General features: G+C 40.5%; 3 protein-coding genes across 4 annotated transcripts in view; 2 read left to right on the top strand and 1 right to left on the bottom strand.

Moving 5' to 3' along the window:
- Nucleotides 1-7,149, top strand: part of cyfip1 (cytoplasmic FMR1 interacting protein 1) — a 35,092-nt gene extending 27,943 nt beyond the window's left edge. The window contains exons 18-25 of the mRNA XM_079690551.1: nucleotides 63-216; nucleotides 1,177-1,267; nucleotides 2,059-2,189; nucleotides 2,656-2,728; nucleotides 2,837-2,931; nucleotides 3,557-3,795; nucleotides 4,144-4,291; nucleotides 6,598-7,149. Of these exons, the coding sequence (XP_079546677.1) occupies nucleotides 63-216; nucleotides 1,177-1,267; nucleotides 2,059-2,189; nucleotides 2,656-2,728; nucleotides 2,837-2,931; nucleotides 3,557-3,795; nucleotides 4,144-4,291; nucleotides 6,598-6,762 (1,096 nt within the window). The 3' untranslated portion in view covers nucleotides 6,763-7,149. The remainder of the gene's footprint in view (nucleotides 1-62; nucleotides 217-1,176; nucleotides 1,268-2,058; nucleotides 2,190-2,655; nucleotides 2,729-2,836; nucleotides 2,932-3,556; nucleotides 3,796-4,143; nucleotides 4,292-6,597) is intronic.
- Nucleotides 7,078-19,776, bottom strand: LOC307031402 (magnesium transporter NIPA2-like). Of its 2 annotated transcripts, XM_079668496.1 has the most exons (9): nucleotides 19,576-19,776; nucleotides 19,406-19,453; nucleotides 17,421-17,511; nucleotides 17,154-17,314; nucleotides 12,543-12,773; nucleotides 11,578-11,634; nucleotides 10,980-11,070; nucleotides 9,876-10,036; nucleotides 7,078-8,169 (listed from the first exon to the last, which is right to left on the bottom strand). In XM_079668496.1, exons 1-9 carry the CDS (start codon nucleotides 19,706-19,708, stop codon nucleotides 7,526-7,528), a joined length of 1,617 nt encoding a protein of 538 aa, XP_079524622.1. In that variant the 5' UTR covers nucleotides 19,709-19,776; the 3' UTR covers nucleotides 7,078-7,525. The 2 variants fall into 2 exon arrangements, with proteins under 2 accessions (XP_079524622.1, XP_079524621.1); XM_079668495.1 differs by lacking the exons at nucleotides 17,154-17,314; nucleotides 17,421-17,511; nucleotides 19,406-19,453; nucleotides 19,576-19,776 and adding an exon at nucleotides 14,100-14,301.
- Nucleotides 19,777-20,893: 1,117 nt separating this feature from the next.
- The window catches only part of herc2 (HECT and RLD domain containing E3 ubiquitin protein ligase 2), a 92,402-nt gene continuing 88,831 nt past the window's right edge, over nucleotides 20,894-24,464 (top strand). The window contains 2 exon segments of the mRNA XM_079684224.1: nucleotides 20,894-20,918; nucleotides 22,976-23,084. Coding sequence (XP_079540350.1) covers nucleotides 23,013-23,084 — 72 coding nt within the window. The 5' untranslated portion in view covers nucleotides 20,894-20,918; nucleotides 22,976-23,012.

Genomic DNA, 24,464 nt, shown 5'->3' with positions numbered 1-24,464 from the left:
TCCCTGTTGCATCATGGGGGATTACAATGTGTATTCTAGTGATGAATCACATTTGTTTCCCTTTGCTTGCAGACCTTGAATCTGGCGTACAGCAGCATCTTCAGCACCTACAGGAACTTCGTGGGCCCCCCCCACATTAAGGTGATGTGCAGGCTGCTGGGCTACCAGGGCATCGCCGTGGTGATGGAGGAGCTGCTGAAGGTGGTGAAGAGCCTGGTGAGTGAAACAGGAAGTGTGGGAGGAAAGGGTTTCAATCTCAGAGATGCACCGGTTTTTATTTTCTCGGCCAATTTGAATTTATTTTCACACACATTTGGACTACCTATGTTATAAATGTATTATCTTTTTAATTTACACACTACGTCTATTGCACGTCTGTCCGTCCTGAGAGAGGGATCCTCCTCTGTCGCTCTCCCCGAGGTTTCTTACATTTCCCCCCGTTAACTGTGGGGTGTTTCTTTGTCCGATGTGAGGGTCCAAAGGCAGAGTGGGTCATATTTATATTCTGTACAAACTGTAAAGTCCCCTGAGACAAATGTACAATGTATGATTATATAAATACACTTTAATGTATTGATTATTTAGAGTCTCCCTAACCTCCTGATCTAAACGTTTCCTCTGATAAAAAAAAGTGAAACACAGGGATAAAAAGGATTAGCCAGAATAACAAATGTTATTTGCTCCATGTTATAATAACAAACAAAGTTTATTGAAGGGCTCTCTAACCTCCATCGTGGCCAAAGCCCTTTTTTAAAATGATGTTTTCCCCTAACTGAGTGTTTAAACCTCCTGATACAAAGTGTCCTCAGGTCAAAGAAACGTGCTTTTATCTGTTAATATTAAGTCCACCATATTCTGTGTAAAACAATAACAGACACATGAAATATTGAATGAAATTACTTTTTTTCTGAATTCCTTAATTAAAAAAATATGTGTGATAAACGGTTCTTCGAGAAATAAAGAAAATATGCGAAATAAAAGTTATTTTGTGTAAAACCAAAAAATTACTAATAATAGTCACACATCAAATTTAAACATGGCAAAAATAATCAAATGAAATAAAAGCCTCTATTTGCTCGTCCTGGTCAGATGTATTCAAAGGCTCTGAGAGTGAAGACCTAGCCCAGATGCATTTATTTTAAGTATGCTGCTGAACCCTGTCTTTCTCCATCACAGCTGCAGGGCACCATCATGCAGTATGTGAAGACTCTGATGGAGGTGATGCCCAAGATCTGCAGACTCCCCCGCCACGAGTACGGATCCCCAGGTAGGCAGTCTTACTTTTTACCTCGAGCTAAGGTGCTGTTCACACGGGAACGAAACGGGTTGTATCCGCTACTTTTCTCTTTCGTATAGCCCGTTCGTTCACACGAGGCCGGAACGGAACCGCGGAAACGGACCCCTAAAACGATAACTGGTCCCAAGGTGGATAGATCTGCGGACGGAACGCTCTGGGGGGCAAACGGCTCCGTGTGTACGTCCTATACGATAATTTTCCTGATAACGATGAAGCCATAGCTCCGCCTCTCCCGCTCACTGCTGTACTGCTACTGACCATGCTACAGATGTTAGTGCAAAACCTACTGCTCCTCTACCACAACCATCAGCAACAAGTGGACATGGAGAACTACATGAACTAGATGTTGCTAAATCCACCACGGAGAATAAACAGAAGGGCAACCATGGCAACCATGCTCAGGGGTCTTCTTCGCTGCTTTTGGTGTATTTTGTGGCGGAAGTACAGCGCCACTTACAGGCCCGGCATATGTACTACAGCGGGTCGAGCGGTCTCGTGTGGAGGGACACGTTTATTGAGCCGTATCCGTGTGAACGGAAGATTTTTTTGATATCGAATTTCGTTTGTTTGCGTTCCCGTGTAAATGGGGTCTAAGTCAAATATGGTTTGGTTAGTTCTTCTGTGTCTGCAGGATGACAGAAAAACTACCAGCCTGATTTTCATTTCACTTGATGAAAGGGTGCAACAAGGGCCAGCAGAGAAACCCTGTAATCCCTACACATCCTCCCCTTACTGATAATGTCTCCTCTCCTTCCTCTCAGGGATCCTGGAGTTCTTCCACCACCAGCTGAAGGACATCGTGGAGTACGCCGAGCTGAAGACGGTGTGTTTCCAGAACCTGAGGGAGGTGGGAAACGCCATGCTGTTCTGCCTGCTCAGCGAACAGAGCCTGGTACGCTCAGGATCTCTCTAATGTTTACATCACATCACATACACATGCTCACGTGGGAGGGTCGTTGTAGGTAACGAGCCAGAGGAAGGGGCTAATATTCCCACATTTAGAGTATTCTCTGAGATTATAAAGTTGAACATTGCAAGAAAAAGTTTTAACTTAAGATGAGACTTTTTGTGCTTTAAAATGACACACCAAATATGTAAGTTATAATACCACGGGTAGAAATGATAAACCCTTTGTCTGAATGTTGTCAAAGATGTCCTTAACTTAAAGGTATCAATCATTGTAAGGATTTCTTTTTCAAGCAACGAAAATCAAAGCATAAAGACTTAATTATTAAGTATTTCCTTCACATTAGGTGGTAATTGAATGAATAAGTGACACATGTAACATTTCAATTTGATATATTATTATTGATAATATTAATAATTAAATCTCAGTGTTTTGACTTCCTGTCTCCCAGTCTCAGGAGGAGGTTTGTGATCTGCTGCACGCGGCACCTTTCCAGAACATTCTGCCACGAGTCCATGTCAAAGGTAAATATACAAATCCCTTTGAGGGAAATGAAAAAAGAAAAACTTCTATTTAGCCATTTTCCTTAGTAGTTTCATCTCTTAAAACCGTGTCCTCTCCTTGCTGTGCAGAAGGGGAACGTCTGGACGCCAAGATGAAGCGTCTGGAGCAGAAATACACCGCACTGCACCTCGTCCCTCTGATCGAACGCCTCGGGACCCCCCAGGTACAACCAGGCTAAACACCCATCATAGAGCGGTGCAGGGACTACGTTTTTCTGAAGTGGACCCAGAAGGCAGCATCTCCCTGGATCAATGTTTTTTGGGATTATTGCAGACAATTATCTCTCTTATGATACTTACATGTTTAGTCCAGCAGAATAATCTCCACATATTAACACCATTTTATGATTTGTGAATTAAAAAGCTAATGTTGGGCTATAAAGGAACTACAGCACGGTCACATGACTCCGCGTCATCAACGCTAAGCTAAAGGCGGCTAATGTTGGGCGTGATGACGTTTAGTCGTCTCATTTAGACACATGTTAGCAACCGCCATTTTTAAAATTCACCAGAGGGGTAGTAGGACAAAACGATAACATCTCTTCAGCTTGTGTTAACCACAGAGCGTATTAAAGGATAACAACCAAAAACACATTCAGGAAACCATTGACTTCCAGACAGGGAACAGGAAGTGCTAAAATGCTGAGTCATTGCAGGGTTTTAGGACTAATTCCCGCAGCTCTCTATTGTGTTCACTGAAGATTCAAGATTGTTTTATGGCTCGTCAAGTGACAGATGATGTTGAAAATCTTATCCTTCAGTGTTTCCCCCGTCTCGCTTCTCTTTCAGCAAATCGCCATCGCTCGCGAGGGAGACCTGCTGACCAAAGAGCGTCTGTGCTGCGGTCTCTCCATGTTCGAGGTCATCCTCACTCGGGTGCGCGGCTTCCTGGACGACCCCATCTGGCGCGGCCCGCTGCCTAGCAACGGTGTGATGCACGTGGACGAGTGTGTGGAGTTCCACCGCCTCTGGAGCGCCATGCAGTTCGTCTACTGCATCCCTGTGGGGGCCCACGAGTTCACCGTGGAGTGAGTGCAATGCACGCACGCACGCACGCACGCACACACACACACACACACACACACACACACACATACACACGCGCCACAAACACACGCCACAAACACACACACACACACACTTGTAGCACACACACACACACACACACACACACACACACACACACACACACACACACCATACACACCATACACACACCATACATTGTGTAGCCCTGTTGAAGACATTTAATGACAATTATTTTGGAAAATCTATTTCAAGACTCTTTATGAACTCTGTGTCTCCCCATGTGATTAACCCCCCCCCCCCCCCCCCCCCCCCCTCCCCCCCTCCCTCCCCCCCTGTGCTCCCTGTAGGCAGTGCTTCGGGGACGGGCTGCACTGGGCCGGCTGTATGATCATCTCTCTGCTCGGTCAGCACCGACGCTTCGACATCCTGGACTTCAGCTACCACCTGCTCAAAGTGCAGAAACACGACGGCAAGGACGAGGTCATCAAGAGCGTGGTGAGTGAAGGGGGGGGGGGGGGGAGGGGTGTGAGAGATATGGAGTAACATGGTGGTAATTCTGATGCCCTGTGAGGGACTGTTTGAGTAAGAACAAAATGATTAGGGAGCCGGTCGAGGGAGGGTATATTCAGAGAACATGTTGAGAATAGAGCTGTATATTTACAAGGAGAACATGTGGATGTTCTTTGAGATTAAAACATTTACTAGAATACATTTCTTTTGAAATGGTTTTGAATATGAAAAGATATTAAATCCCAAACTTCCCGATATTCTTTCTCGTAGTCAGTTATAGAAAGACAAAACACTACTTTTATCTGAAAGAAATTTGAATCTTGAATACATTTACAAGACAAATCTACAAAAAGTATGATAAATAAAGATGGATATTGTCATTCAGTGCTTTGCTGTTACAGATCAGTGACACTGCTCTGACTCACGGTGATACAGAGGTTGTTTGTAGAAGGAGCAGAGATTTGTCGCTGTGTAAATAAACTGAACTGCTCTGTGTTTACCTTCAACTTTCTTACTTTATGAACAATGAGGACGCCCTTTTACGGCAACAAAATATTAGCCATCTCGACCAATTCTCATTACCATTGAAAAATATTTTGAAATGATCATGGCGCAACTTTTTTCAATAGGAACTGTTACAAAGAAATACTTTTTATTAAGTCTGTAGAACACCGTTAGCAGGCCACTTCCGCAATACTTCATTCAGATACTTTTGCATAATTTGCAGAATATTGTGCCAACTTCCAGGGACTGCAGATGGAAATTATTATTTTACTAGTACTTGTTCAATGAGGTTATAATGCAATTAGGATCAATTGTGAAACCCTTATTCAGGGTGTCCACGGCGTCCTAAATCAATTTAGCCAAAATGAAGGCTATTAAAAAGTATTCAATGACATTTTCCAAGGTATTACATTTTGTAGCTTGTTTTCAATAAGTATATAAATGGTCCAAAGAGGTTGTATTCTACAGTGTGCCTGAATGTAATCATTGCGTAGGTGTGTAGTGTGATTCTGTGTAGTTTATTTATGGCATCCCGTTGGAGTTGACGTCATCTGAACAGGACATCGCACGCTCACTGCTTGATAGCGCGCGAAGGTCCGTTTACGCCAGCTGTTAAACAACATCGTTATGGGGAAATGCAAGTTAGCGTCCAAATGCAGTGGCGGCCGGCCCATAGGGGCACCGCCCCCCTTCTTCCCACATGTTTGATTGTCATTAAAAATAAAAAATAAATAAAAAAATATATTTCCAAAAAATGTTTTATTTTTAAAGAACAAGGTAAATATTATATAGTTGGTATGAGTAAAATTTATAATCTACAATAAAATCTTGTTTAAAATTGTTTTACCATGTCTAAAGTTACTGATAAGTCACATGTTTCCTGCCTGGCCGCAGCGTGTATCATTACCCTCTCTCGTCCGGGCGGTAGAAAAGAGCCCTCAGCCAGAGCAGCTGCAGCCAACAAGCTGACTGTTGCTATCTGTAAACTATGCCGCCGAAACATAATTTCAGCCAATCAGTGTCGTCAGATCTGATGCTCAAAGGGCGCCCTTTCAGCACCCTGGCCTGTGTGTCTGTTTAGACTCTTATCCAAGGTGACGCTACAGTAGGGGATGGCTGCGTCTGCAGTTGTAGACTCCGGTGCTAGTGGATCGCCGGAGCTGTAGATTAACATTTACATGCTTATTGTAGTTGTAAGGGCAAGGCCTGTGGCACCATGGAGCATATGTGTGGGCTGGACCTGTATTTTACAGGAAAGGAGTGATCAGAGGGTCGAGTTGTCGATTCTTGTTCAGATTTCATCTTCCTCACCCTCTCAAGACTTTAAGTTGCGCGCGCTGCTAAAGAGACGCGCTACCATGGAAACCAAACAATGGTGTAGCTGTATTAAAGTCAGAGTGGAAACAGTCGTGAGTAAATCTGATTTTGTCAGAAATCGGGAAAATCGGCAAGTATGACACACACACGTACGTACGTATTTCGTCTCCTGATTTGAAATGCCCTAGTATGGTTTTGTCACCATTTTCATAGCCCCACCAAAAATATTTTCCACCAGCCGCCACTGTGCAAATGGTTGTAAGATAAGGAGGAAGGACAATCAATACTGTATATAGTCAATGTGAGGTGAAGTGTGTCGCCAATGTAACCGGTTAGAACTCCAAGTGGGGATGAGGTCTTAAAATGTATGGAAAGGGTCTTAAAAGGTGTTACATTTGACTTCAGGATTCCTGCATATACCCTCCTGATATTGAATCCCCCCCCCCCTCTGTATATCTGCCTTCCTTCAGCCGCTGAAGAAGATGGTGGACAGGATCCGCAGATTCCAGGTCATCAACAACGAGGTGTTTTCGATCCTGAACAAGTACCTGAAGGCCGGAGACGGAGAGAACATGCCGGTGGAGCACGTGCGCTGCTTCCAGCCGCCCATTCACCAGTCTCTGGCCAGCAGCTGAAACTCACACTCAGTCACTTCGTAGAGAGGAAGACGTCGGGAAGAGGGGCCACTTTTTTTTTTTGTGTCAGTTATTATTTTTTGTATTCACTTGTGCCTTATCATAAACGAATAGATATTCCCCTTTTTGGATGACTATTCTTTGTTTTATACTTGCAGAAAGCTTTAGATCAGGGAAGTGAAATGAGTTTTATCAGATAATATTTAAGGGCTTTGCGGTGGTGGAGTTTTAAGGGTGAGGTGTTATATTCTATATTGTTGTTGAACGTGCATGCACAATATTTTAAAGGAAATTGAAAAGTAACAACGCTCATACTTATGTTAAGCATTTATTCACTGTGCCTTCAAATGTTTTAATCATTTTAATTCAATAAATATGTAACAAATCTGTTGGTTCACCTCGAGAGCTTTATGTAAAAAAGAAAACTTCCAACGAAATCTGTCGTTACCTTCAAGTATCACGAAAAAACCTCAAACCATAGTGAGCGTCCTTTTTTAATTGTCAGCAGGACTTCATATAGAATATATATTAAAACATTTTATCCCCTTTGATTTATAGAAAGTAAGTCAGTGCATGAGTATGCATGTACATATAACAAAACTTCTCTTAAAAAAACTCATATTTACAGCGCTACAGAGGAATGAAATTAAGTTCTAGGGTTCAGAGAAAAGTAAGGCAAATTAAAACGTTAAATACAATCCGCTGTCCGAACGCTTCCCACAGTCGATTGTCTCATTAGTGTTGAGTCAGTATGAAGAGTTCCTCAGTGATCTAAAGAGGAAGTCATCGCCCCGTTCCTCCTGGAGACGCTGTCAAAGGGCAGCCCCATCTCCCGGTCCTCCATGTCCCCCGTGGACTCGTGCAGCAGCTCGTAGTGCGACGCCACGCCGTTAGCCGCCGGGCGCTCGTCCTTCCTCATGGACACGGCGAGCGACGACAGGCTGACGCTCACGTCTTTGAAGGCGTGCAGCAGGAAGATGCCCACGATGATGGTGAGGAAGCCGCTCAGGGTCCCGATGACGTCCCCGGCCCCCATGTGACCCCACTCCTTGAAGAGGATGGCGGAGCAGGAGAGCACGGAGGTGGTGAAGAACACGTAGTAGATGGGCGTCACCAGCGAGGTGTTGAAGATGTCCAGTGCCTTGTTCAGGTAGTTGATCTGCGTGCTCACGCAAGCCAGCAGCCCCAGCAGCAGGATCCAGGCCAGAGGGTTCCCCACCACGTCCTTCCCCGCGATCGCCTCCTTGATGGCGATGCCCAGGCCTTTGACGCAGGACACCGACAGCGAGCCGATCACCGAGCAGATGGTGATGTACACCAGGATGTTGCTCTGACCGTGACGGGGACCCACCACGAAGATGAAGATGAGCGCCACAATGATGACCACAATGGCAAAGGATAAAAAGGCTGGGGGGGGGAAACGGGTGGCAAGGTGAGTAAGAATACAAACACATTGGTAGTGTTCGGTACAACAGCATTTGTCAATATTTACTTGTTGAATTTTTACATTTGAGAAAAAAAAACTTGAATATTCTGATATCTACGTCATAAATAAGCAGCAGAAAACTGATATTCTTTATTTAATTTGGGGGGGGGGGAAATCTGACCTCCTACACCCCCGGGGTCTGCTAATGTATTTATTTGTTGAATTTTTACATTTGAGAAATAAAAACCTTGAATATTCTGATATCTATGTCATAAATAAGCAGCAGAAAACTGACATTCTTTATTTAATTTGGGGGGAAATCTAACCTCCTACACCTCCCCCCCCGGTAATGTATTTATTTTTTGCAAAAGAAGAAGAGATATTGTATGGTAGGCATGGGGTATACAATACAACATCTCTCAATATATTAGCTTATTAGCCTGGTATCTGATATGGGGCCCACTTGTCTTAATTAAGGACAAATAAAATGCCATAATAAGTAGTTCTAGTTTGATCTTAAATCAAGCAAAAATAGGCAATTTAACATGAACATACTGTAGCCTTTTAAAGAGGACATATGTGACCTGCTCCATCGAAATCAGTCGCATTGACCAGAGGACACATTTTGAGTTGTATACTGTTGGGAAGAGGAGATTCCTAGCTTTCTAATGATATCAGGATTGTTGTTGTACTCCAAATATTAATCTAAATATGTCACATTATATAATGACTGTTAGTCATCTCTTCTCTGGAATCCATCGATCTGATTGATTATTAGGAGCAAATGATCAAAGGACTACGGAGGGAAAATATTTTGGTTTGGATTACTCGTCTGGGGGAAGCTCACGAGTGTGTGTTTGTGTGTATACGTGTATTGTGTTTGTTTCCCGGGGAAAACCCTCACGAGAAACACCGGCTGTTGTTATGCCTGCTGTGACGTTAAGTTACTCCGTTCTCTGCTTGTAATTATGCCGTCACAAGCTTCAAAGTTGTATTTATCATCTGAATTTGCCGAAACAAGTTAATATTCTGAAAGCCAAGACTTTGTTTAAATGAAATCAGATGAAAACAAACTGTAACGGACCCTGCCGTGTTATCTATGGTTACTATACGCCTTACATTCATAATGTCAGCGGGAGGGGGGGGCGCTGAGGAACAGCAGGGTGCGAGTGAGAGGTGCCTTCTTCCCTTCACAAGCTTCAAACATGTATTTATCGTGTGATTTTGGAAATAAAAGTTTCATATTCTGAAAGCAAAGACTTTGTTTAGTTATAATCAAACAAAACACCCGAACCCTGAAAAACTATTTTTTTACGCAAATCCACATTTATTTTGAAATGAGCCCGATTGAGACTGATTTCAATAGAGCGGGTTCTGCTCATCTTTAGGTTCACATTACAGTGTTTCCCACAGAATTTCTATTTGTGGGGACACCGCACCGCCCGCCACAAATAAATCAACGTATGGGAAACACTGCATTATTAATTTGTGCCTCTACTGTCTGTGGGAGAGAAACTCTGAACGAAGGGATCTCAGCCTTTGCAGACTCATGCACTAAAACCTATAGAACACTACAGGAAAGGGAAAACCCCAGAAAGCACAACATGTCCTCCCTTATTCTTTTGTTAAGTGTTACAAGGAAGTAAGCCATGATGACAGAAAGGTTTCCGGCCCGTTCTCTCTGTACCTGGGTCGACGAGCTTCTCGGACATGTGGTCCAGGCTGCTGATCTCCTCCTCCTGCGGGGCGTGGATCACCATGGTGGTGGAGCCCAGGATGCTGAGGAGGCAGCCCAGCTTCCCGTGGAGGTTCAACCGCTCCGTCAGGAAGTAGGACGACAGCACCGCACTGCAAACACAGTACAGGAAACAGTCAGTCCAGGACACAGTCAGTCCAGGACGGTCAGAACAGGACACAGTCAGTAGTTGTATTTATTTAAAAGGTGACCTATCATGCAAAATGCACTTTTGTACGTCTTCTATACATGAATATGTCCCCCCCCGGTGTTCCAGGGAACTCACCAAGTGTCAGAAAACACAACCCTCTCTATTTTCCTCCATACCCAAATCTCTTAAAAAGGGGCTGCAACGGATCTGATACAGACTGATCCAGATTTGAACACTTCTATGACGTCACAGAAGTGGCGCTACGGCTATTGGGCCAACTCCACCAATCAGGAGGAGACAGCCACGGACATTGCCGTTGGAAAGCGCTGGAGATGCTGTAATACATATGTCAGGCCTGTAGATGGTGCTGTGCTCACAGGATCAGCCCATGCAAAGACAGTGTTAAATTGAGCGAAATGAGGAATGGCCAAAATGCATGATCTGTTTGGTATTTTGAAAAATAAAAAGTATAAATATGCCTTATATAGGTATGGTCCTACACTATATTATTCAAATATAGCATGATAGGTCCACTTTAAATAGTTTCATACTGTCATAATAATTGGGATTCATGTGGATTAATCCAACCGGACACGAGTGTGATCAACCAACTCCTTGGCAATGAAGAATATATGTGTTACCGATGTCCATGTTTATAAAGCTTGCATGAAACAGGATAAAAAACACAGAGAAAGTATCTAGATGTTTTTAGTCCATCTATGTGACATTGTAGTTTCCGTACGCTAGACTCAGTAACATCCTCCTCATCATAATGACGTCACAGTGTCAGTGCATCTCTTTCCTCTGATCATCTTTCCTTAACCCCGAGACATTTCTCACTGAAGCAGAAGAGGTGAGGAAAACACAGAAGACCTGATTTTTTTTTCCTGCAGAGGTATCTTTACCTGACGAGCACGCTGAGCGCTCCCAGTGGGGTCACCAGGGTCGCCGGAGCGAAGGCGTACGCTGCAAAGTTCGCTGCTTCACCGGCTCCCACTGAGAGGTATGACAAACACTCAGTAAGACACACGGTGTAATGAAAGGCAGGCTGAGGGAAACATGAAGCACTGTCTGAGGTTAATGTGTTGAAACAATAATGATTATGAGATCACGGGTGGAGTAATTTGCAGATAAACTACATAACAACACATACCAGAAGTGTGAGGTAAACTGGGTCAAAGTTACATATCATGGTTTAACAACAATTGATTAAAAGTAAGGTCCTCCCACTAGTGCTGGAACCAAGTTACTTTTTAATATAGTCTAATTTGGTGAAAGATATCCCTCATATGATTTAAAATAAAGAAAAACAGCAAATCTTTATACTTGAGGGGCTAAAATATGCTGTTGATTCAATTAAGTCCTTTTTAAAAAAGGGCTTGAATTCACAAATCTATCCTTTCAACCAACTTGAACCCAGTTTGAATCTCATTGCCTAAACATCCTTTAACTAACCAGCTCCTATCTGATCACAGTTTGGACCTCCTGCATGTTTTCACTTACTTGATAATAAACCGGCCCACCACAGCCACTCCTTCAGATATGCATGACCCCCCTGGCCTGAAGAACAACAGCATATATTAAGAACATTTGAATCAATTCATTTGAATAACATTTGCATGTTAACAAAACACAACATGCAGAAGCTGCAGAGGCTCAGGTGATCGACCATCAGCTGACATTCATATAGAACATTTTAAAAAGCCAATTTAGTTGAGCTCAAATTAAAGTAAATACGTTTGAGTTATTGAACTTTCATTGAATCACAAAAACAAATTACCTTTAAAATAAAAGGATTCTATACGCCTGTATATCCCCCTTTCAAATATCATGTGAATTTATTGACCCCTCCCCTAAATAAGACAACTTTAAAAACGGTAAGGTATTAATATTACAATTAATACAAATGTCAGGGGCTCATTTTATTATTGAAGCTTAAAAACATACGTTAAAAATATTTGCATGATGTATGTTTGGTTATTTTATTATTGCTGTGTTTTCATTTTGTCTTTGTAGAAGGACTTTTTTTACATTGCATTAAAAAGTGCTACTTAAATAAATAAACATATGTTCTTATTATAATTGTTTTTAAATCCTCCCAAACTTTTCTTGGAAAGTTTCTGAAAAAGGTAATGTACTTTGAACCAGAACCTTCTATAACACTGAGTATCTTTTATGGACTTTACCCTAAAAAAAAAAGTTTTTATATGAAGTTGTTAATTATTTCCTCCAGCTCAACTTCCCTGTGAAAGCTTCCCGATGCACGAACACACACCCTTCAGAGTAAAACTAAGAAAACCTGAAGCATAGGTGAAGTGTTTTCTCCAGGTGTGCCTCTACCTGTTCAGATACTTATCAGTTGCTTAACTGCAGCAGGGAGTGCCTTCGATGCTCTGACAGGTGGAAAGTTTGTTCCTTGTTTTTAGGTAATTTGTGAGGTGCATCAGTTCCTCACTAAAGGTCAGTACCTGCTCGCATGGATCCTTTCCTGGCCAGCCGCAGAAGTCCTTTCTTCTTCAAGATGAAACTTCCTCCGATGAAGATGCTGGAGCTGACGGCCAACCCCAGGCCGAGGTAGAAATCATACTTCCCCCGGTCCTCACCCATAGTGAGGCTGGTTCTGTTGGTGTGGTCTGTCACATCTACGAGCAAACAGTGCAGGTGCTTGCCTAAATGACAGTCCCGTCCAGCCCACACCCCTGAGAGCAGACACAAAGTTAGACATGACATTTATAAACAGCTGATGGAGGGTATAAAAGTCCATAAGAGACATTTTGACAGCCAAGACCTACCGTCTCCACAGGTGATATTGCAAAAGTCATCCACCATGATTTGATGTTTGGTATTAATCCATCAGAGTAACTTTTACAACTAACTAGTTTCAATGTCAGCTTATCCCATACTAGAATCGATGATTGAATGCCAGCAGGATGAGAGGGTGTTGTGCAAAAAAAGCCTTGTGCAACTTAGTCAGCTGCTATGTCAATAACACCTTTCCAACAGAGGAATTCAGGGAGGGACACCGCTGAGGTTAACCTGAGCACGCTCTGTGCTAAGCTAAGATACAACGAGGAACTACATTTGGAAATGCAGTGCTTTGCAACACTGGTCTTAAAAGTGGGGTTTCATATCATAAGATACAAAAGGCTAGATAAATAGATACGAGGCTATGAATAATTAAGGATACAAATGATAACCCTTGAAAACAAAAAAAAAGGTATGTATATATGAATAGATAATATAAAATAAAATACATTTAAAAATAAAATAATGTGTAACATTAAAAGGGAAAATATAACCCTGATTGATAATGATACAAATAATACTTAAAGTACAAATAATCGAATATAAATACAATTTTAACTATAATGGGAAGTATACTGCATTGATTATTTATCATTTAAAAAACAAACAATAATAACAAAGTGAAAAAAATATATAATATACAATATAAAAATACAAATAATAAAAACAATTAAGTAAAAAAACAATTAAAATACATACATTTTAAAAGAAGTGCACTGCAGTTCGTAAGTGCGAAGCAAAGTGCCAAAACACAGTTATAAGGCCTCTATAAAAAAAAAAAAAGGTAACGAAAGGCACATTTGATTAAATACTATTAGCTTAGCTTAGTAGCCTGGTACCTGACAGTACCTGATCTGGTTAGTTCCGTAGCATTTGGGCGTAATTAACAAAGGCAACATCCGCGATCTTATTTTGGCTGTTAATTAGATACACCGGCAGTAAACAGCCTATTTCCTTAAAAACACTGTCATCAAATATCAGAAAACCATTCACATTGAAAGGGCCATTATTGTGGGGCCAAAGCATTACATTTTCATCCAAATATAAGCATTGCATTACGAGTATTTCCCTCGATAGCCACAGTAGCTTGTATTAGCTCGACGGCAAACTAATTGGCTGGCTAGCGAAGTCAGTTGGCGTCAAGTTAAATACAAATAACCCAGCTATTGGTTATTTGTTTGGTTAAATAAGTTAAATAGGAAATAATGGAAGTACATTACCTGTCCAAAAGGTAGATGCCTGCTGGTTTCCCCACAACAAGAGCAAAGTGGAATAGCTAGCAGATTAGCTGATAGGTAGCCTACTTCCGGCTTCTGATGCTCCACATCTCAAGGTTCATCAGCAGGAGATCCGCTGAACGACTGCCGCACTGAGAGCTTCTTCTTCTGCTTATCAGAGAAGCAGAGCCCGCTGAACTGACGAGCCCTCCGGAGGTTGAAGTCCAGAAGCACACTGACACTCATAGTATTTACCATGAGTCATCTTTATTGCTGTCATTAGGTGATTCATATTATCTATACAAAATTAGACAACTAATGTACAAAGTAGCTGTTTTAAAACACAATGCATCTAGATGTTATAATTACTTATAATTACTCGTAAAGATAAGTAAATAAACAACATTCAATTGTCTCTTTACATCTTATATAACATTACTTAATGTTTTACACATGTATAATTCAACTTACTATAGATTTTATTAGAGTGCAATTAGGAACATCCCTTTAGTTTATTGCCTTATTAATTATAAATATTTGAATATGCATTTTTGGATAATTGTTAAGGATCAACATAAATCACTACCACTACTTCTATTCTCCATTTTACAATAATACAGCACAATCTGTACTGAAATCCTTGTTTATTCAAAAAAGTGTGTACTACATTATTACAAATAATGGACAACAGCATTTGTGAACAACTGGCGAGGAGTTAAAACTAATACTTTAATGAAAGTATGAGTCCCATATATTTTTTTAAAACTACATGTATAGTAATCTGTATTAGTAAAATTGAAGTACAACTACATTTAAACGAGTGTTTTTTAAACTTTTATGACAAATAGTAGAAATTAATGATTTATAAACATATAAACATATTTTTTAAATACATTGTCCATAATCAAATTAATCAACAATTAATTGACAACACATCACAGTTACCACGTTTAAAAAAAATTAAAAAAAGTTTATATTTGGTCTATCAGACAGAGATAATTCAGTCATTGTTCAAACTCGTCTTCACAGCTCCTGGACTAAAGAGGCTGCTTCTTAAGTTACACTGAATAATTCACAGGCTCACTGAATAAGTTAAAGTGTCGATGATATAGTCTTTCATTGGAGGAACTTTCAAAGAGCGTATTAAATTATTTTAAGTTTCTATTTAACAGGTTGCATATGTTCGTTAAGCCTCTTGTACATATGTGAAAATAGGCAAAATATAACATGGGAAATTAACTGTTACCTGTTACCTGTTAACTGTTGTTAGGTGTTATTTAAAGAGGACATAGTATGCTCGAGTTCAGGTTGATATCAGTATTCATACTGCCTGTGCTGCAGCACCTCTTTTCACCCTCTGTCTGAAACCAAAGCCCAGTCTGCTCTGATTGGTAGGAGAGGAAGTTTGGGATTTTAGCCTTTGCAGACCATTTACATGCACAAAAACCTATAAAACACACTACAGGAAACGGAAACCCCCAAAAGCATAGTAGGGCCTCTTTAATTAATTATTGGTTACACAGTAACTGAGAAATTTCCATAAGAAACTGCAAGAGATTCAAGTTAAATGTTAAAGGTGGGGTAGGTAATTTTGGAGAAACCATCTCGAGTGCGCTAGAATTTGAAAATACACAGCCGGAAAAAATCTGCCACTTCCTCACAGAGCCCCTCCTCCAACACACACGAACGCACACATGACCAATGAGGGCACGAGATAAGTTTGTGCACGGATGGAAGGCTGACAGGCAGGTAGGCCATCCAGTTACTTTAGCCGGACCGGCTCAGATGATTGGTCGTGCTTTTTACAGCGCCAAGGCTTCCACAGATGACATTTTTTTATGGATTTTTTGTCAAAGCACTTCAGATATTCAATGCTATCGGGATGTTAAGAGCATTCCATGGAATATAACAGAAAATGTATCTCGAGCCGGTTTCTCAAACTTACCTACCCCACCTTTAAGAAGGGTAGTTATAAATGGTTCATTTAAACTGAGTTTTGACCAATCAAGTATGTTATGAGGAATGCTACTTGCATGGATGGAATACTTAATGTGTCATAACGGCCTGTAAACGTAAATCATCTCCATCAGTCCGTCTTCTTCTTCCAGGTGACCTCGGCCTCCTGTGAGATGCGCAGCAGAGCGACTCCGACACACACCGTGGTGAGAGCGCAGAGCAGGGCCAGGCTGTGTGTGGCCGTCAGAGCCGTCCACTCCTTAAACAGCAGAGCGGACGCCACGATCACGGAGCACGTGAACGCCACATAGTACACGGCTTCAAACAGGTTGGAGCTGAAGCTCTGCAGGGCCCTGTTGATGTAGAGGAACTGCAGGAGGATGCTGACGGCGAGCGTGCACAGCAGGAAGAGGAAGAGAGGCAGAGCGCGACCCCCATCGGCCCCAAACACCTCCCCCGCCACCAGGCCCAGGCCCTTGCTGCAGGGCACGGTGAAGCTACCCAGCAGGGAGCATATGGAGACGTACACCATGATGTTAGAGGAGCCGTGAGCCGGAGCAACAAACAGGATGAGGACGAGCAGCAGCAGCACCACCAGGAGGGCGTAGCTCACAAACACTGCAGGAGAGATTATTTAGAGATTTAGAGAGGTAGGAGAAGTACTCAGTCAGCTCGATTTTTATTTCTGCTTTTTTAAACTGTAGTATGTGCTCATGTGTTTCATTGTTTGTGAATAGGCTACTGTCTGGATATTCTGAATGAGGTTTTCCTATAAATAAAACAATTCTGGTATCAGGTTTAAAACCACCAGACTCAGGGACAGTTTCATCCCACAGGCCATAAGACTATTAAACACCTGCACTTTAGAACATCCATAAACATTATATATATATATACATGTTGCACTGTTGGAAGAGCCTGTTTTTTCCATCGACACATCTACACTGTAGCTAATGTGAAAATGACCATAAAGCCTTGAATCTTGAATATCTTGGTTTCTTGTTTTTTAACTTTACATTGTTCTGTTGTCTTACATAACACACTTAAGTAAAAGCATCTTATTGATATTTATTTTCTATTGGATTAATTTGAGTGTCTCACCTGGGTCTGCCAGCCTCTCCTCCAGCTGCTCTCTGGAGGTCACAGTCTCGGCTTTAGGGGCGTGGATGATGAGCACCACGGAGCCACAGCAGCATAAAACACAGCCCAGCTTCCCCAGAATGTTTAGATGCTCCTTCAGGATCCACGAGGCCAGCACAGCCCTGCAGGAGCACACAACATCTTCATAACAAAGTCAAATAAGCTTTATTTATGATCAAAAACATAGTCAATGTGCCAGCAGGACATAAGAAAGAGTCTCTCTCTTACCCAAATAACACTCCCAGGGCTCCCAGAGGTGTGACGATCACAGCGGGGGCTACGTTATACGCCAGGAAATTCCCAATCTGACCAACAATCACTGATGAGAGACATACACAGGTGTGTCAACAACATGACAAACGTGTTGGCCTATATCCTCTAACAGAGCTGCAAAGTAACTAAGTACATTTGCTCAAGAAATGTACTTAATTACACATTTAAGGTACAGTTGCAAGAAAAAGTATTTGAACCCTTTGGAATTACCTGGATTTCTGCATAAGTTGGTCATAAAATGTGTTCTGATCTGCACGTTTGAAGTTTGCAAAAGAGCACCTGGATGTTCCAAAATATTCTGTGGACAGATGAAACCAAAGTTGAGTTGTTTGGAAGGAACACACAACGCTATGTGTGGAGAAAAAAAGGCACAGCACACCAACATCAAAACCTCATCCCAACTGTGAATTATGGTGGAGGAAGCATCATGGTTTGGGGCTGCTTTGCTGCCTCAGGGCCTGGACAGATTGCCATCATCGACGGAAAAATGAATTCTCAAGTTTATCAAGACATTTTTCTGGAGAACTTAAGGCCATCTGTCCACCAATTGAAGCTCAACAGAAGATGGGTGATGCAACAGGACAACGACCCAAAGCACAGAAGTAAATCAACAACAGAATGGCTTCAACAGAAGAAAATAGGCCTTCTGGAGTGGCCCAGTCAGAGTCCTGACCTCAACCCAATTGAGATGCTGTGGCATAACCTCAAGAGAGCGATTCACACCAGACATCCCAAGAATATTGCTGAACTGAAACAGTTTTGTAAAAAGGAATGGTCCAAAACTCCTCCTGACCGTTGTGCAGGTCTGATATGCAACTATAGGAAACCTTCGGTTGAGGTTATTGCTTCCAAAGGAGGGTCAACCAGTTATTCAATCCAAGGGTTCACTTTTTCCACCCTGCACTGTGAATGTTTACATGGTGTGTTCAATAAAAACATAAAAACATATCATTGTTTTTGTGGTTTTAGCTTAAGCAGACTGTGTTTGTCTATTGTTGTGACTTAGATGAAGATCAGAACACATTTTATGACCAATTTATGCAGAAATCCAGGAAGTTCCAAAGGGTGCACATCCTTTTTCTTGCAACTGTACTTGTATTTTACCCAAGTGCTTTCATTTTATACTACTTAATACTTGTACTTGACTACATTTTGAACTTTTTACTCCACTATATTTGTTTTACAGATATATTTGCTATAATTGCTTTATACATTCTGAATTTGAACCCCAAAATTAGTTTAAAATATGATTATTTGGTATAGATTAAACCATCTAAAATTATATTTAATTAACTAAAACCATGAGTGATTAACAGAAAATAAATTGGATTTATTTTTATATTTTGCTTTAAAATATTCTTAAGTATTTGAATATTTTTGAGTTTTTTCTGCATGAGTAATTTACTCCTAATACTTTAAGTTCACTTTCCTATTTGTATTTAAATACTTTTACTTAAGTACCATTCTCCACCACTGTCCTCTAGTGTCAACAGGTGGGGCTATAATAAGATAACATTATGCTTTCTTTTTTTCCAGTCAGAGTGGCAGAGATAAAACATTGCACATGAATGAATATAATCATCTCTTAAATCAAACTTTAGTTCCACCTGGAGTCAATTCACAAGCTACCCTGCAGTATACAAAGTCATTCAAACTACCTGCACCTTTACCAGCTTTGATAACACTTTAATGATCATTGATCAATCATTATAAAACACATTATATATATTATTCTGAAATGGACCAATCTGCAGAATGACTACTTTTACTTTTTGTACTTGAAGTATATTTTGATGCTGATACTTTTTCACTTTTACTTGAGTAACATTTTGAATGCAGGACTTTTACTTGAAACCGAGTATTCCTACACTCTGGTACAAGACCTGAGTACTTCTCCCACCTCTGGTTATGAAGGATAACTATCTATAGAGTATACTCACTGGCCAGAGTGCCCCCCCACCACACCACATCTGTGAGGTACGACCCCCCTGAGGAAAACACAGAAACACGTTTTATGAACAGATTTGATGGTGTTATTTTCCTACAGAAAGCTAGATATGTATGCATGCATGTCTCCCACACAGAAATCTAATTATCTTCTTCATTATACCTTTGTCTCTGGAGCGTAATATCCCCTTCTTCTGCAGCACAAAGGTGGAGCCATTGATGAAACTCGACACCACTGCTATCAGTATTCCAGAGACAGGGAAAGAGACACCGCTCTGCTCCGAGTCTGGAGACATTATTCACTTTTATTTACTTTATTCTAACATTAACTGAGGAATGACTGAAGCTCCTCTCCACGGGTTGGGAGTTTGGAACCGGAAGTGACACACTGCGCATGTGCAGTTTCTCAAGCACCCGGCTGCACCATCCCATACTGTACTTTAAAATGTAAATAAATACATTTAAAAATAGATGAATACAAAGATAGATACATAAATAAATACAAATTAATATAAAATAACTGGATAAATAAAATCTACTTTGAAATGTTGACACATAAAAAAAATGGTGTCTAAAAGCATTTCAATGTTATATAAAAAATAATCAAATATGTAAATTATTTATTTATTTACATGCTTTCAAATGTTGTGACCCAGTTGATAGTACAAGTGCTCAGACAATGTAGAAAGCAAAACATTGAATTTACTAACTGTATTCAGGGTTATTTAAAATAAGAGAGGGCAAAACATTTAAATAAATTGGTATACTTGGTATTTATAAAAATCAGAGATAAAGAATGTAGAAAAAAATACAATATTGAATCCTATAAAATAAGTCACTCATTAGCTAAATAAAACATATGCAAAAATAAATACACTATAATTAAATAAACATCCTAACGTATAGGATAATATATAACTCTGTAGCATACTGAAACAAATGGGAAATAAATACTCTATAATTAAGTAAACAAATTGAAATCTATGAAATATGAAACCCTGTAGCTAAGGAAAATGTTATTGAAATATAAACACTAAATAAATAAAAATAATAAGTAAAACGATATGCTATATGTTACTCTGTGGCCTGAATAAATATCTAAAAATATATTAAACGTGTGACTTTGTGGCTAAATAAGACTGATGTGAAATAAACACTAAATTCCTTAAGACACAGCGCCACCTAGCAGACATTTTCCATCAGTCTTCAAGCCAACCCCGCCCCTCCTAAGTCCCGCCTCCATTAACAAAAAGCGCTCGATTTATAACCAATACCGGTGAGAGAGGGCGGAGTAGACTCAGTGCCCAACGGATTCAAATCCCGCCTCTCAACGGGCTGTTGCGTTGAGCAAATCCATTGCACTATAGCTCCCCGTTTACCTTATACGTCATTTGTTTCCATGCCTCGTGCCCCTGTCTGCGATCTGTCAATCATGTCCATTATGAACGTCTTGTTAATGCAGCAAAGCAGCTGAAGGGACGAGAATAGCTTGAGAAGACACCGCAGGTAATCTACAAATGTGTTGTTTATATTGACATGTTGCCCATTGTGTTGCTAGAGTTGATCTCATTTGGTTCAGTGTCATATTAGAAGCGTCATCACCTTAGCCTGGAAGATGTTCTAACGGTATTAGCTGCAAGCTAACTGGTTAGCCTTGAGCTATAAGCTAATGTGAACTAGCATTATGTGTTGCGTTATTATGAGTTCATGCTGTGTCAGTGTGTGTTATTACCTGTAGGACTTGCGTCTGTTATCCTATATTAACACCATGTTGCATTCACAGTATCAAGGTTAACAGAGACTGTGCCCTTGCTAGCATTTAAGCTATGATGGTCTCGTTTTTGTATACATTGGATACATACAACTAGCATTATGTGATATTATGAGCCTGTTCATTCAGAATTCCTTTATTTGGGAAATCTACATTATTACAACAGCAGAAGTATAGTGTAGATAAAGTGAAGAGAAAATACTTGCATATCAAAATGTATTAAGTATGTACAAGCTATTTATAATAAAAAAACACAATAAGTATATATTAGCGGATAAGTACACCATGGTAAAAAGTATTGAGAGAAAATAAAGGGTATATTGCACATGAGTGTATGTTACACACACATGCTGTGTCAGTGTGTGTCATTACCTGCAGGACCAGTGTCTGATATCCTATATTAACACCATGTTATATTCACAGTATCAATGCTAACAGACAGTAGACGGCAGATCATATCTGACTCTGTAGGCTATCAATAATATGGGAAATAAATAGGTCAAAATGTAGGTCAAATAAATACACACACAAGTACAGTTTAACAAACATCCCAAATTATATGAAATGTATAACAATGTAGCTAAAGAAAAGCTAAGCCACATATATAGACTAAATAAACATTTACGAACAAAAACATATCTGGCCTTTAACTATAAGAGTGAATTATGTAAATGAAGCCAAGGTGTGATTCTTTATTGATGTCACTATTGAAGAATCAATAGAAGAGTTGGAGAGGTTGATCCTGATGAGTATACCGTTAGATCGTTTTGTGTTCAACAGATACATTCATATAAAACTCAGCTATATTCAGATGTAGTTTCTGTATTAAAAGTAAGATTGTTTATTTTAGACTTGGCATTTAAATGGGAGTGATTCAGCCTTGTGTTTTTCTATCTGTTTACATGTGGGTTATAATATTATGGGTCATGCTGAATTTTCACAGACTGTTTTAAATTCGTTTGTTTGAGATAATCTTTGTGTCAGTTTTAATCTTAAAACCGATAAGGTGTTGCTAAGAAATGTATGCCCAAAGACTAAATAGATTAGATTAAGCGGGATAAGTGACAATTAAATCAAGTTTGTTTGGATTGGTTTTAAGTCCTAAAATCTGGTACTGACATTCTTTGTGAAAATATCTAACAGTACAACTTTAACATCACATAGAAATAGTCAGATTGCTCTGAAGATGGGAGATGATATTCTATAAATGTTCACGTTCACACAGTCTGTGATTTTTGCAGGCCGTCTTTCCTGCAACGGCAGTTTAAACTGTATTTCCTTTCTCCTGTGATATGACTTGATCGCTTTAAACTCTGCACACTGAGCTCTGATTGGTCAGCAGGCGGTGCTTTCACTGACTTGATCTCTTAGCCTGCAACCTAACCTGCTCCGGAGCAGGTTGGGCGCTCAGCACAAGTTACCATGGAGATCTAGCCCGCTAAAAAGAGAACCAGCTTCGTGGGACCAAAGACCCAGTGTTCCCTGAAGTTAGCTCGCTAAGAGAACATCCGGCTTCGTCGTACAGGCCTCTGCACAAACACTACATTTAGTATGATAAGAAAAACTCTCTTCTCAGAACACTGCTGTTTCCGGCACAAATAGGTTTTATTCATTTCAAAGGAAGCTATAAATATGCCAGGGTAGGAACATGCACATTTTACCCAACCTCACTTTATTATCAAGGCATTCATTCACTAAATAATGTCAGTGTATATCATCTGATTCTCCTCTCACTGTAACGTTGTACATGTGTCTCAGTTTCCAACAAGCCTCTCTTCTCTTCGTCCTGCAGGTTGGCTGCGCTGGCAGCCAGGAGAGGAGAGGGCAAGATGCCTTCTCCATCTTTCACCCTCGATGCTCAGCTGAGATTTCATGACAAATGGCTGAAGATAGACCTGCAGGTATGTGAACACTAAGGAGGAATCACAGGGAAAGAACTGCTTGTTTTTTAGATACAGAGGACAGCATGATATTTTGAGGTTTCAGGAAATCTGCATATAATTTGTCGTCTTTGCTTCAGTTGAGAGATTGCACGTTTAATCTTTTTCTGCTTTCTAAAACCACTTTGTTGTTGGTCAGTTTATTTTGGAAGAAGCTCCCTGTGAATGTCTTTCAGTCTGCGGCTGCATTGTGTTTGAGACAAAGTGTAATGATGAATCTCTATCAGCCTTAATGTCACTGATGTTTCATTTTTCCAAAACATTGTTCTGTGACACCAGAACGTGAATGCATATCACACTAGAGCCCTGCAAGCTGCATCAAGCCTCCTGCACAGATGATGATTGTTTTCCTGTGAGATGTGTATCCTGTAATATTATAGACAGTTAGAGGAATAGGTATTAAAGCGGATCTACTGTATGTTGTGGAAAACACACTAATGTTGGTTGTAATTATGAGCTCTTTTATTAATCTCAGTAAACACCACTGTCTCTTTCTACAAAACGAGTGCGGACAGATTTCTAACAGAGCTTGTCTGGACTGAAATCAGTTTTTAAATTGGGTGAGGGTGTCATGTTTTTCTCAGGGTGCAGAAGACAGCTTCAGTTGTATGTCTCTGGTCTGGTGCCCTCTGTGAGCGAACATGTGGACATTTTAAGATATTTGATCCTTGAAAGCAGGAGTTGGCTTTCGACTCGTGAGTGTTTCTGAGGATCATGACAGCCATTTTTACACCACAGCCGCTGTATCTTTGAGTAAGTTGGGAGGCCGGAGGTAAAGCAGCTATTAAGAACTCTCTGCCTTCATTTATATTTGATATTAGTTTGTGGGTGTAAGGCTTCTGTCCTTGGTTATGGAGACTGCACGACTCATTTCCTTTCATGGGTGGAAGACATTGTTGGATCCAAATAGGACTGAAATACAGGGAAATGAGTCGCGTAGAAATTGATATTTTGTCGGACAATTTGACACAAAACAACAATTTTGGTTGTGATTATATTGTGCTGCTTTGATAATAACCTGTGTGTATACTGTATGTAGAGTTTACTAAGAAAACAGTGATGAAGAGTATTGTACCTCAGTGCCATTCTGAGGGACTTTTGATTTAAATCTATATTTTTCGGCTACTATATACTCCACTATATTTCAGTGGGAGATATTGTGGAGTCTCGACTGCACTACAGGTATCTGACAGCTGTTGTTACTTCTAGATTTATAGTAGATTTGTACAGTGTACATTTGCATGTGCACATCTGAGACTGCACCATCAACTCACAAATGTAACTATATAAAACTAGATCATAACACTATTATTCTCAGTTGGTACCAGGAGTATTTAGAAA

Source organism: Notothenia rossii (assembly GCF_949606895.1).
Source record: "Notothenia rossii genome assembly, chromosome: 1".
Taxonomy (NCBI): Eukaryota; Metazoa; Chordata; class Actinopteri; order Perciformes; family Nototheniidae; genus Notothenia; species Notothenia rossii.
This window is presented reverse-complemented; position numbering and strand designations above follow the sequence as displayed.

Bases quoted from the DNA above. Each gene is read 5' to 3' on its own strand.
- LOC307031402 (XM_079668496.1), bottom strand. From the start codon at position 19,708: ATGTCTCCAGACTCGGAGCAGAGCGGTGTCTCTTTCCCTGTCTCTGGA. The intron at 11,071-11,577 runs GTAAGTGAAAAC...CATACCTCTCAG, and splicing joins GTGGGCCGGTTTATTATCAA to TGGGAGCCGGTGAAGCAGCG. The intron at 10,037-10,979 runs GTAAAGATACCT...CTGTGTTTGCAG, and splicing joins GCGCTCAGCGTGCTCGTCAG to TGCGGTGCTGTCGTCCTACT.